This window comes from Elaeis guineensis, chromosome 6 (assembly GCF_000442705.2).
Source record: "Elaeis guineensis isolate ETL-2024a chromosome 6, EG11, whole genome shotgun sequence".
NCBI lineage: Eukaryota > Viridiplantae > Streptophyta > Magnoliopsida > Arecales > Arecaceae > Elaeis > Elaeis guineensis.
Window position 1 is genome coordinate 126,973,178 of NC_025998.2, and position 13,748 is coordinate 126,986,925.

General features: G+C 38.4%; 1 protein-coding gene across 3 annotated transcripts in view; it reads left to right on the forward strand.

Annotated features, from left to right (window-relative positions):
• The window catches only part of LOC105046626 (uncharacterized), a 31,560-nt gene extending 17,812 nt beyond the window's left edge, over window positions 1–13,748 (forward strand). Inside the window, exons 7-9 of one of the 3 annotated variants that reach the window (XM_010925274.3) lie at window positions 6,536–8,988; window positions 12,087–12,682; window positions 13,290–13,748. In XM_010925274.3, coding sequence (XP_010923576.1) covers window positions 6,536–8,988; window positions 12,087–12,682; window positions 13,290–13,434 — 3,194 coding nt within the window. In that variant the 3' untranslated portion in view covers window positions 13,435–13,748. Of the gene's footprint in view, window positions 1–6,535; window positions 8,989–12,086; window positions 12,683–13,267 lie in introns of those variants that run through there. The other 2 variants (XM_073259787.1, XM_073259788.1) reach the window with 2 other exon arrangements.

Below are 13,748 nucleotides of genomic sequence, written 5' to 3' on the forward strand. Positions count from 1 at the left end.
TGATAACAATTATTCATCAATATAGTGATTGTTGCTGGTCATGTTGCTTTTCATTGGAGAGTTTGCCGTGTGGTGGGAATGAATCATAGCTTTGTACATGTGATAGGATACAAGATCTTCTTAATGGGTGCTTAGACCTAACATGCAGTTATTGCATCATGCTAAAATTAACAAAAAAGTCGCTAGAATTTTTGTTTAAGCATGAAGGAAAAAAAGGAATTTTAATTTTGCTTTTCTCTATCTGGCATCAAATTATGATTGCCTTTAATCTTGTGGTTTTGGAAGATAATTATATGTCGATAACCTAAAAGGCATACACATTAGTATGATTATGAGCAAATTTTAGATCAAGGATAACAAGTATCATTGACTTAGTCAAGTTGCATAATATTAATATTAGAATTTCTTGAGCAATTAGTTTTCATTTTTGAATGTGATTGGATTGCATGATCAAGTTGATGGCACTATTTTATGCAACAAGATGCAGGCAGTGTTGCACAATTTTGCATATAATACTGTTAAAGATGTTATAAATTATCAACAAATGCAGTTAAGTAAAAATTATGATGTATTGTGATGATCAGCTCTAGAAAGTAGAACCAACCTCCTGATTTGGGGCATATCGAGTCGTATTGGCGGTGGATTGGGATGTTCTGGCAATGAAATCAAGAAACCAGTGTGTGATACCCCAAAATCCTATTGCACAAATCCTAAAGCAGCTAAAAAAAAAGAAAATGAGCCAGCATGTGCTGGAATGACCGTGGGATGGAGGATAAACATGGAGAAAACTCCGAAGGAGTTCTTCTCCGATTAAGAATCCCAAATCCACTCAAAAATCTAGTTTAAATCGAACACAAGTTTTCCCACAAAGCTCTATTTAAAGGTTTCAACCCTCTTGTTCATCCTCACCCGAGTTTGGTCACCGTTCGCCACCCTTTTCCCCTTCATTTTTGTTTGATTGCCGGTGGTTTAGTCATGATTTGGCCAACAAAGATCGGAGCAATGTTCATCGAAGACCAGGTAAGAGTCCTCCAATCTTGAGTTGGTTTAGTTTGCCATCTTCCTCAGCCTTTAAAGATCGATTTTCAGCCGACAAGTGCCGAATTTACCTTAAGAAAATTCGTCCCCTGTTTTGGGTTGTCTTACTGCCCTTTTGGATTTTTCGATGTCGTTTGAGCACCACTGGTCACCAGACTCGGGTCGTCAGTCTCGCCGTGACCTGCCCCTTTGGCCACGAGGGTCATGGGTGAGGAGGAAAACCTCCTTGGCATCGAGAATAAAGGGGAGAAGATCCCCGATTCCATAGAAGAGGAGACGAAGAGCACGGGTCCTCTGTTTTATGAAGGAAAAAAAGAAAAAAAAAGGTAGAGAGAATTTTTCTCTTCCTTCTCTTCTTGCTCTGAATTTGAATTCCACCTTTCTCTCTCTAGAAGTTCTATTTTCTCTTTCTAAGATATTTTCTCTCTCTAGACTAATTTTCTCTCTTGATGGATTTCTCTTTTAGAAGTTCTCTCTAAGATTGATCGAGTAAAAATATTTATTTTAATGATTCTAATCTGATCCTAGCAGAGAGAGTCCTGATCCGCAGTTGTCTAACAGCGTGCCAGCATCCATCTTGACTAGATCGGGTATCTCTAGATTTGTTTATCGATCCATGATTTTTATTGAATCATCTATACACTAATTCGATCATGACTTAATTAAATCATCTTGATTCGATTGATCGGATTATCAGACAGTGTCGCTTGATTGTCCTATTCCATCTTTTCGATTTCTCTCCTTTGATATTCTTTCTCTATATGATTTATGAACCCGATCCGTTACTTTGAGTCTAAGTTGATTTCAACGGGGGGGCTTTGATTTGAAATTTTATTTTGATTTAGTTATGATTAGAATTAATGTAAGGATATAATTTTGAATAATAGGTTTTGAAGGATGCTTTCAGGATTTGATTGAACCTGTTCGTTCAGTATTCTGCAGAGGTAAGTAATGAACTATCTTCTTGAGATATTTTATAATTATTTTGAAAGTAAATATCAGTCTTTGAGTTATGCATGATTTATGAAACTATGCTTTAAATGAAAAGTGATTTCTGAAATATCATGGCTTATTGATTTATTAAGAAATATGTATATGTTCAGTGGAATTATGATATCTATATGTTATGTTGGAAAAATACTTTAATATGAATTGGATTTATTCTCTCAGCTTAACTATGTTGTTGGAAAGGATCTTTCACGAGTGCGGAATATGGATCCCTGATTTTTTTTGCCCAAGATTACTAACCCAGGTGATGATGTCGATACCGCAACAGGAAGAAAGAAATAAAAAAAAAGACAATCGAATATGTGGATTAGCCCAAGGCTTCCTTCCATTGGGCATGCAAGTTTCACTATGAAAGAAAATAAGTACAGAAGGAGATCACATCCTTTCGACTCTCATACATTAATTTCTCTCAATAAGAAGCATAACCCTTTATAAAAGCTCTCACAAAATCCCCTTAACGAGACTCTTACAGGCTTGCTGTATCAGGGTCCGCTGACGCCCCTGGATGCTTCCTGCGATGCTCTCAGCCATAGATCCTCTGCTCTCGGGTGCTCTTAGCCACTACACCCTGCTCCTAGGTTGTCAGGCTCCTTTTAAAGGCCCAAAACTTAGCCTAGATCGAAATCATACTTTTAACAGGATTAAAAACCACTTTTGACCGTTTGATCAAATCCGCATGCGTCCATGGCCATCCGATTGCGCAAAACACACATGTAGACTGCGCATAGACCAACCCCCATGCGAACCAGACCCTTTCCACATGCCCGCGTGTCGCGCACTCATTTGTGCGTGCATGGGCCACGTGAAAGCTGTTTTGGATTGAGGTGGTCCACGCGCAATGTGTGGATCGGATTTTCTTTGTGGGCGCATGGTGGACCGCGCGTGCATTGCATGCCTCGTGCCTAGGCCATGCGCGCTGCGCACGCTGGGCGAGCCTGTGTGCTGTGGGCCATGGGCGCTGCAGGCCCCCGCCTGGGCCACATGCGCTACAGGCCTGAGGGCCGCGGTTCCAAGCTTGGTATGTTGTGGGCTTCTCCTTTTGCATGCTGGGCTTCTGTGGGTTGAATTCAAGATGTCAAAACTCAACATATGTTTCAGTGGGCTCCATCAATGAGGATTATACGTTGGTAATTAGTAGGTTCCGTCAATGAAGATTATATGTTGGTAATCAGTGGGCCCCATCAATGGGGATTATACTTTGGTACTCAGTGGATCCTGTCAGTGGAGGTTGTGCGCTGGTATTTAGTGGATCCTGCCAATGGAGGTTATATATTGGCCATAGTTAAAGGCTGTTGAGTTATATGTATTTTTGATTTGAATCGAATTTGTGATTATATTTATATATGAATAATTAAAAGATTTGTTTTATATTGAATTAGTGTGGAATATGTTGTTATGTTATTCATGGCATTTATTTAAAAATATTATATCTTATGATAGTATTTGAAATGTCTAGTTGAGATATTCATTATTTATTGGGCTATCAAGTTCATTACCTCTCTCTTTTATTTTTCAGATTCAGATTCTAAATTATGGATATGGGTACTGTTTTGTAAGTGAGCTGGAAGCGAGAGTCGACAACATAGATTTATTATGATATTTTTATAGGATTTTTATTTGCAGTGTAATTGATGTAAGATCTTTGAATATTGTTAAAAATTTGTGAAAGATCAAAGTTGAATAATAATTATTGAATTTTATTCCGTTGTGATGCATTGATATCATGTTGAGATGTCTTGCATGCTTATGGGGAGAGTTTCTTATGAGTGTGCGACGGTTGCTGCGATCTCTGGCTCGCGACCTCGGATCGGAGGCGTGACACAGTGAGAGAGAGAGAGAGAGAGGGAGAAGGAGAGAGAGGGGGGGCGGCAGTTGGAATAGGGCCTAGGGAGGGGAGAGAGGGCTTTCGAAATCCTTTCCTTCATGTGCAGAATAAGGACTTTCAAAATAGCGGCTCCATCCCTCTTTATATATATACATTTTTTTATTTTTTTAAAGTGAAATTATTTTCTTTCTTTGAAATTTTTCAAGTGAAGTCGAGCCATGCAGCCGCCTTCGTCTAAAAAAATAAAGAATATATATACAATAATGGGGCTAAAGCCCCTGCTTTCTTTGGATATAGGGGCTCTATTGGCTCTGCCCCTGTTTTGACGCATGAAGGAGAGAGGGCTTCGAAAGCCCTCTCTCCCCTCTCCCTCGGCTCTGTTTCGGCTGCCACTGCTCACCACCACCCTCTCCATCTCTCTTCCTCTCTTTTTTTTTTGTCTCTTCCCATCCCCCCCTCTCTCTCTCCCTCGTGCTCTCTCTCCGCCACCCTCTCCCGATCTATCCCTCCCTCCCTCTCTCTCTCTCTCTCTCTTTCCCATCCCCCTCCCTTGCCGATTTCCTTATCGGCTCACACTGGAAAGGCACGGCACGGGGGTGTACCACACTGCATGCCAGCCTACCAGCACAGGTGCTGGTTATGGTACTGCAGGCCATGTTTAGGACTCATTTTTTTCGTAACTACCATTGTTTTAACTTTTAACATCTCTGGCATATCAGTTGGAAGTGTTGCTGATGCAGGGGTAGGTCTATAGGGGCTGTTGGGATTAGGGTAAGGGACAATGGATCTGAAAATAAAGGATGAAGCTTTAATTTGGAGAATAATAAACATTTCAGTGGATGACTGCTATATAGACCATTAAATGAGTATTCTAAGAAATAAGAATTATTGAAGTGCGGGAAGTGTCAGGTTATCGATCTAGTTTTTAGGATGTGTTAAGTTGATTAAGGGACTAGCTTGTAAAGACGAGGTTACTTATGGAATAGGAGCTCGCTAAAGTTCCCTTTGATCTCTGTTGATGTCTAGATGCCTTGTACTGTTCCGCGGGGCCCAAAAAAATAGAATGCTTTATATATAAACTGTCATAGTTGGAAACTGGTTCTTTTAATGGATCCTTAAGTATATCTAATAAAAGGCCTCCATATATTCCTTGTTAAAAATTAATTTCTGATTGTATCAAAATAATTTGCAGAACCTTACATATGGTAAAAAAAAGTGTGATTTTTTTTTTTTTTTGCAGCTCCTATATGATGTCATCTGGGTTCTTCTGTTTTAGCATAGATTTTCTCATGGTAACGTTTGGGTGGGGTGGGGGGGGGGGGGTGTGGCTTCTAATAGTTCTTTGGGTGTGTTGACTACTTGTACAACCAGATTCAGTGATAAAATCTTTGTAATATATCCACCTTTTTTCTCAAAAACTATAGCACCCTAGTATGGCAAGATTTTCTAGACTCTTGAACACATTTGGCTTTTCATTTCAACATTTCCTAAAAAAGTGGTAGATAATGCTTCTTTGAAATGCTAAGAAATGAATGATCATTTTTAACTACTAAAGATGTTCGATTAATTAATAGGGTGCAAAAAAAAAATACTTCATGATTACCTAATCTTACACTTTAAAATGCCATGTAGGCCTCTTCTTGCTTGTTTTCCAGCTGTCCTAGATGTAACCTGGCATGATTTGATGCGTCTACATTCCTCGAAGTGTCTCTCATGTCCAACTTGATATTCTAAATCCTTCGTGTTCCAACTTTTATCTACATAGGTGTAGAGGAATCTTTTACCTATCTATATGCTATGACAAGAAACATGAATGATTCAAATGGACTCAAATAAGAAAAAAATGAACTACTAAATGAAAAAGTACACTTTATATGACTGATGGTTAGGCCCCATCTATATGGTCTTTGATATAGTCTACAAAGTAGCAACATATTAAAAGGGGAACCACAGCATTTTTAACAAGGGAGTTGTTTTTTCTTTTTAATTTATTGGTGCTAAGGCTAAATCTGTATGACCTACATGCTGTTATGTGAACCATTCTATCTGAACCAGGAGAAAATCTCAAATAACTTTAAGAAGTATACATGTATTTGCACGTTCAACATTTTTATGCATGCGTTCTACTGTGTGTGGAGTGCATGCATGAGCTCTCTGTTTGCAGCTTCTATATTCTCAACATAATGTTGTCACTTACATTACTAACACTTGGATTCTTTTCTAATACATGGAAATTTAATGAAGAAATTTTTGCTCAAGTCATCTACAAGTTCAAAAGCTTCTTTGATATGCTTCTATGTTGTAACTTTGATTTGCATTGAAGTTTATCAATAACCAACCAAACATTGTCTCAACTGTTTGGGTCAGTTGATGTATGATGATGTTAAAATAATTTTTATTTTCTCAAAGCATTTTTAACCCTGTAAATATTATATTTGCACGTGCATTCATATACAAAGATACACAACCATTTTGCTGATTTCTTTTTTGAGGCTCAGGCAGTCTGACACCTGGTGCTGGTGTTCAACACTATCAGTTTGTAAACCCCTTTTCTCCATGTTTGCTGATGTCATTTTTATTTATATTTATTTATTTATTTATTTGCATCATTCTATATCATTATACTTTTTCACCACTCATCTCATTTGGTTTAATTTTTTGCAGGCAATTTTTTTAGGATACGCAGTGCCTTTGCATTTGGGGCCAAAAAGCTGGCAAGGTTACTAGAATGTGCAAAAGAGGACCTGATTCCCGAAGTAAATCAGTTCTTCATGAACACATGGGAGAGACATGGCAGTGGCAATCGTCCTGATGCTCCTAGCCCAAATTTGTGGCACTTGAGACCTTTAAAAATGGTTCCAAATGAAGAATCCAACAGTTACAGAATTACTTCAAGCACCAAGAAGAAGAATGAAAATGTTGTTTTGCATGCTACACATGATTGTCAAAGTGATGTTGCTTTTCCTTTTTATGACAAGTCTTCTCAGATTCAACAGACCGTTAACCAACACTCTCAGAACATACATAGGACAAGTACGGCATCTGCAATTTCACATACTCAGAGCCGGAAAAGTTACATAATCCAGAATAGTTCTAGAGTTTCTGATCACATTGAAAAGAATAATGGCTCCAGAGAATTTGCTCAAGCTGAAAAGAGTCAGAAACCTTTGAAGCCTGATCACTATGTGAATTACCAGGGGGGACCAGGCAGGTTTCATTTTGTGAGGACACACTCAAGTCCAGAGCTTACTGACACATCTTCTGAAGCTTTTTCTCGAGGGAGACATAACAAAGCTCCCGAAACAGGGAATAACTTGATTGCCCCAGCAAGGTTAGATCATGGTAGTAGAGGAAAGTATGCGGGTTTTAATGTTTCAAGGAGTCAGTATGCAAAATCTTTTGGTGACCGATCATCTTCAAGGCACTGTTCATCCCAGCAAAGTCTTGAAGCTGCTGATTCAAATAATGTTTCAAGCATTTATCATGATGATGTTGGCTTCACAAATATTGTGGAAGAACATTCATCTGTGTCTGAGGCCTTGGAGATGCACCAGGAACAGCAGGATTTGGTTAATATGATGGCATCTTCCAGTATGCATAATTTAATTGGGCAGGTTCAAATGCCAATTCATTTTGGTTCTCCTCATCTTCCTTTTCCATTGCCTTCCTCTCTTTTACCTTCAATGGGCTATAGCCACAGAAATTTTGCAGGTTTTGTTCCCACTAGTTTTCCTATGACTGAGTCCCCACAGTCATCCAATATGCTGTTTCCTCAAGGCTTCATTTCCTCACCTTTGTCGCCTTATTTCCTAACTGCGGGCTTCAATTTAAACTCAGAAGACATGGTTGACCCTACTAGTGAGAGTTGTGGCATGACAGAAATGAACCCAGAGGAAAGTGATGGCTATTTGCATGAAGATGATCCTCGATCCGATCAGGGGTTTGACCCTGAAAATGGAGATTTTCTAATGCTTCATTCTGATGATAAGCAGCAGGAAATTCTAGGGGGATTTAACTATGTTTCTTCATCACAAGCCAGTAATTCTGGTTCTTCTATACGAGGACATCACAAATTTGCCAGAGAAAATGGTGTAGTAAGTGAAGAACACACTGGTGCTTTCCAGAATCAATCTGGTAGAGGCAATGATACGTACTCTAGTGACAGGAATGGATATATGACTTGCATTCCTGCCTCACAGGCTAGTCCTTCCAGGATCAAATCAGCCTCTGAAAGTTCATCTGATGGATCTGCAAAAACCTCCAAGTCATCTAGGGAAAAACGGGGAAGAAGAACCACCTCTCCTGCAGTTTTGACATCATTATACAGGATATCAAAGAGTGAGTGGCAGCTGGAAGGCTCATCTGATCATTCTTCAGCACAGGCAGATGATGAGGCTTCATCGCATGCTAGACCCCATCAGTTATCTGGATATGAACCAGCACAAATAAGTGGATCAGAATCTGTGATTCCTGTTGCACCGATGATTGTCAATGGCTCAGGACAGAGGGTTGTGGATAACTCTGGGGTGGTGCCATTTGCATTTTATCCTACTGGTCCACCAGTTCCTTTTTTAACCATGCTCCCAGTATATAATATGCCACCTGCGACAGGCAGGTCTGATGGATTAATTAACCAGTTTGACAGGGATGAAAAACTGGATCATGGTCGTATAAATCCATGTGATCAGAATCATGATTCAGCAGAAAACCTTGATCAGTCTGAGTCTTATGTGAGCTCGAGTGCTTTCAGAAGGGCTGATCCTGAGCCCCCTGAGGAGCATAAGTCTGATATTCTCAATGGTGACTTCCTTAGCCATTGGCAAAATCTGCAATACGTGCGATCATGCCAGAACACTCATTACCACGGGTATTTTCTATACCAATCTCCAGTTATGGTGCCACCAATATACTTGCAGGGTCATTTTCCACAGGATGGTCCTGGTAGACCACTGACAGCCAATGCAAACCTCTTGACACAGATCATGAGTTATGGCCCCCGAGTGGTTCCCATTACACCTATGCAGCCAGGTCCTCATAGGACTTCTGGCATTTTCCAGAATTTTGGGGATGAAATCTTTAGATACCGTGGTGGTACTGGAACCTATCTGCCAAATCCTGTATGTATATCTCAAAATCTATATTGCTTGTTAATTGATAAAGGCATAATTATGCTTGTTTGTGGTGTCATTATCTGACTGAAGGACAGAAAGTGGATTTTCCTTCCACCCAGAGAGAGAGAGAGAGAGATTGGGTTCCTTTCATTTTGAAATGGAGGCTATGCAGTCAGTCAAGAAACAGGTCATGAGCAAGGACTCTTTAGACAAGAATAAGTGGCCTGCCTGACCATGCTTCTTCCTTACCTCTCTCTTTGAGAATGCTGGGGTTTTAACCACCTCAAGTGACCAAATTCAATTCTGCTTCCCTTTTTTTTTGGGTGCATGTGGCCAAATGAGACTCCTAGGCCTTAGCAACATGGGAAAGGGGCCATAGAAGACTATATATAAGCTGGTCATTACCTCTTTTAAGCCAATAGAGGTTATTTTCTTTCTTCTTCTTCTTCTTTTTTTTTGGTTAAGAACTCTTTTGAGCTTGGGAAGTAAGATATTCTTCTCTTGATGACTCTGCAAATGGTGCAATTTCTTTGACTCTCTGCTAGGTTGAGCTTCCTGCTATCCTTTTCAACAATCCCATTTTTTGTAAAATAATTTTTTCCTTCTGGCATATTATAATCTTGGCTCAGTGTGCTATTGAATTGTTTTGCTTAGGAGAGTCCATTTAGCTGCACAGTTTGAATTTATTTTGATGATTTATAATTATGCAATGTGTTTTTAGTGTTTTGGTATTTCTCAAGTAGGTTATAATTATCTGTTGGCTTGTATGTAGCAAAAACAATGACAAGTATCAGATTTGCCAAGATCTGCTTTGTAGGATTTGTTGTATAAAATCAGAATTCCATATATAGAAGAATATTGCAAGAAAATTTTTTCATCACATGTCAATACATGTCCAACAAGAGTGCTTTAGGCAGGATAGGAAAATCTAGGTTTCAGTTATGGAAACATGAAGATGTATGTGTACTTTCCACTATCAGCAATTGTGTGTTTGGTTTGTGGGGATGTTTTTTGATGCTCATTAGCCTGCTTTTCTTCTAGAACCTGGAATTGTATTATCCATTTCTAACATCTGGCTAATTATGATGCACGAGCTAATGTGCATGTACCTAATAAAAGCATTTATTCATAAATAAAAGAAGGTACATTTTTAAAATATATAACATAGATTTTTAAGATGGTTTTAGTTATTGATTTGTGAATTTTTTAGTCTCTAGATTCTCTACCCAAAACCAACGAACAAAACCCTTCTCTTCTCTTCTAACTGCTTTCTACCTCTTCTGATCCCCTGCACTCTCCCCAGCTCTGCTAAAACCCAAGATTGACACCAAGATGGGATCTGTGGCCCATCATAAAGTCATGAAGGGAATTGTGGGCCAAACACAATTTGGAACCATCAAAGATGTAAAATAATCCATCTCTTGTAGTTCTAATCAGTGCCCTTTCATTGCATCTTTCAACAGATTGGAACAAACAAGAAGCTTGAGTCATCCATTTCATTAAAATCAGATAGTTAGCATGCTTGAAAACTGTTTTATTAACCATTGCGAAGGTTCAGTGATAAAAATTTTGACATTGCTGAACTCTGAGGTTTCCAAGTGGGAAACTCTTAGTATTCTATGTACATCAAAAAAGGTCCCATGCTAGTTGAATCTGGTGGGCCCAGAAAAGAGTTTTGAATCAGATAGGGCAGTCTTGAATCGGATTAGGATGAGTTTGCAATTGTTGGGAAAATTGGACAACAAGTGAGAAAGAGTTTTGGTATGAAAGAAACAAAATGATCTTTCTGTATACTGGTTGAAGTGATAATGATGGGGCAAACCTTGGGATATTTTAAGGATGTCTGGGGAGAAAAGATATAATCAAGAATATTATAGGGATAGTTTGAGAAAAATACTTTAGTTACTATAAGTTTTTACATATGATATTGCCAACAAACTGATATTCTCTTTATCATATCAGTCGAGATTAGAATTCCATCCATCCATTTCTTTTAGGTGATCCATCGGTTGAGTGTTATAATTATTGGGAAAACTAAGATATGACATGGGTATTTTGGGACAAACGATATAATTGAAAATATCATAGGGATATTTGTGGAGAGGGGTATACTGAGAGTACAAAAGTTTTCACATAAGATGTTGCCATACTCATATAGTTTTTAGGATTAGGGGAGGATGTTGTCTGTACTAGGAGGCTGATAATCAATCATATCTGTTGTGAAGCTGTAGGTGGAAAGTAAATATCATGTTATGAATTCCTTTTATATGCTTTGTTCACTCTCTACCCATGTTACTTTTTGGGTTTTGGGGCATGGCCTTGATATGTGGTTTGTGGTTTCTAAGTGGCAAAAATTTCTCAAGCCTGTCTTCTTTAGCCTTTGAAATCTTAGCATGAAACATACTTGTCGTTGGATCCATAGCTATTTGTATTTCTACAGAGAAGATGGAGACAGATACAAGTCTCAGTTTAAATTTTTGCTTTCACAGTGATATCATGTCCAATGATTCTCATGAAAAGATTGGGTGCAAAATTTCAAACTCTGCTTATCTTTTCCCATAGCGATTTAATATTTTGGAGAACCATTATGCAGACAGATGATCCTAGAGTCTATCATTACTTGGTATGTTTGTGTATGTACATTCTCACAGATGGTGATTTTGTAATTACTTGTGGTTTCAGATATATTTTACTTGTTCAGTTAGTAACATTATGCTCGCAAAATGCTCTGTCGATCATGCTAACACTGTAGCAGTTTCACTATTGTTGTTTAATTTTTGTAGGAATAAAACTCAAGTCATGGGTGTGGTGTGTCTTTTACTTGGCCAGCATTTTCTTGTACTTGATTTTCAGCCGCTAAGGCTCCAATCTTCTTGATCTTCATCTATAATTCTATATAGTTTTCTTCTCTAAAAAAATTTTCTGTCATCTGTGCACAATACCATGCAAATCTTCTTTGTATAATTCCAGCTTCATATGATTCTTGGATCATCTATTCAGAAACTAGAAATGGTGCTGTTATTGTGTTCTAGAAACATGGATATTTGGCCATAAAATCCCTAGCCAAGACTTGTAACTGATTTTGCCTTTCCCCTTTTCTCCAGAAAGTTTCATTCAGAGATCGACAGTCCAGTACAAAAAACCACAGAAGGAATTGCAGTTATGACCGGAATGACAATGCTGACAGAGAAGGCAGCTGGATCTATGCAAAATCACGAGCTGCCAATCGGAGCCATGGTCGCATCCAAGCTGAAAAGCTCAGCTTACGGCCTGACCGATTGTCTACGGCTGACAACCGAATTGACAAACCATGGGATCCACACAGGCATGAGCCACCTGCCTCGAAGCAAGCCCAGAACAGATCTTTTGGGCTTGCAAACTCCTCACGTAGCTCGCCAAATTTGTCATATGGCATGTACCCGGTGCCCACAGTGAACTCAAATGGTGTCAGTCCAGTTAATCCTGCAGTTTCATCTGTTGTGATGCTGCATTCATATGATCAAGGCATTGGGTATGGTTCATATGGTGAATCCCCTGAGTTTGGCTCTCTTGGTCCGGTCCATCTCTCTGGTATGAATGAAGTAGCATCATCCAATGATGTAAACCTCGTTAGGGAGTCATATGGTCAGAGGCATGGCACATATAAGGGAAGTTCTTCGCATTCTTCTCCAGATCAACCCTTTTCACCCCAGCTCCAGAGGTAGTTGTAGTTCTCATCACTTATCATTCATTTTTGTTTTTATTTTATTTTATTTGTTTGTAATCTATTTGGAAACAACTGTAAAATACTGTTGCAAAATGCAAATAGAGATGTCTCTACTAACAACAGATTCAACTAAAATGTCAAACATTGTTCATCCCATAATGATTCATGAATGTGGACACTTCACAAGTACAATGGCATTGGATGGATGGTTAAAGCATATTATAATTCCCTCATATAAGTTATCTTATCAAACATAACGAATGAGCAGAATGTTAGTTCTTCTCAATAATTGTAGATAGAGCTGCTACATAATCCACTTAAATTTAAGAATTTGAATGATCTATCATAGCATGAAACTTATTGTCTTTTTAAAAATAATAATAATAATAATAATAATAATAATAATAATAATAATAATAATAATAATAATAATAATAATAATAATAAAGTTTGTCACAAAAGATCTTGGAGTTAAATTTAGGCTTCTTGTAGATTCTCTCTTTAATTTTGATCAGCTTTCATTGCTTGTCATTCATTGGGGTCGTTTATGATGCTGCTGCTTATTTATCATCTTAACAGGGTACTTTAATTATTTTTCCAGATCAATGGTCCAGAGGAATTATCATTTGAAAGATGAGGATTTCCCGCCGCTGTCATTCCCAAACAAGGGAGTTAGCGGTGGGGGAAACAACTATAACAGCAAACCTTCTCAATATCAGTCATTCTTCTCCTCCCATCACTCATGACAGAAGTGGGTTTTTATTGTATTGATCTTCCCGTACATTTTCCTGTATCTCTTAACATCCTTTCCCTCGAGCATAGTTTTGTATGTCCACCAGAGAGAATGATTTCTTCACGGTATGGCCCAGAAATGAAGGCAGTGTAAAAGGGTGGAAAATTTTGCATTTTCTTAATGAGAATACATATTATAATCAGAAAATGCTTCAGGATTAGATGTTTTAGCTTTTAGGGTGGAGTTGTTATGTAGAAGTTCATTCTAGGATTCCTATTTACAGTAGGCTAGATTCTTTAAACCAAGGTTTTGCCGGTGCATTGATTT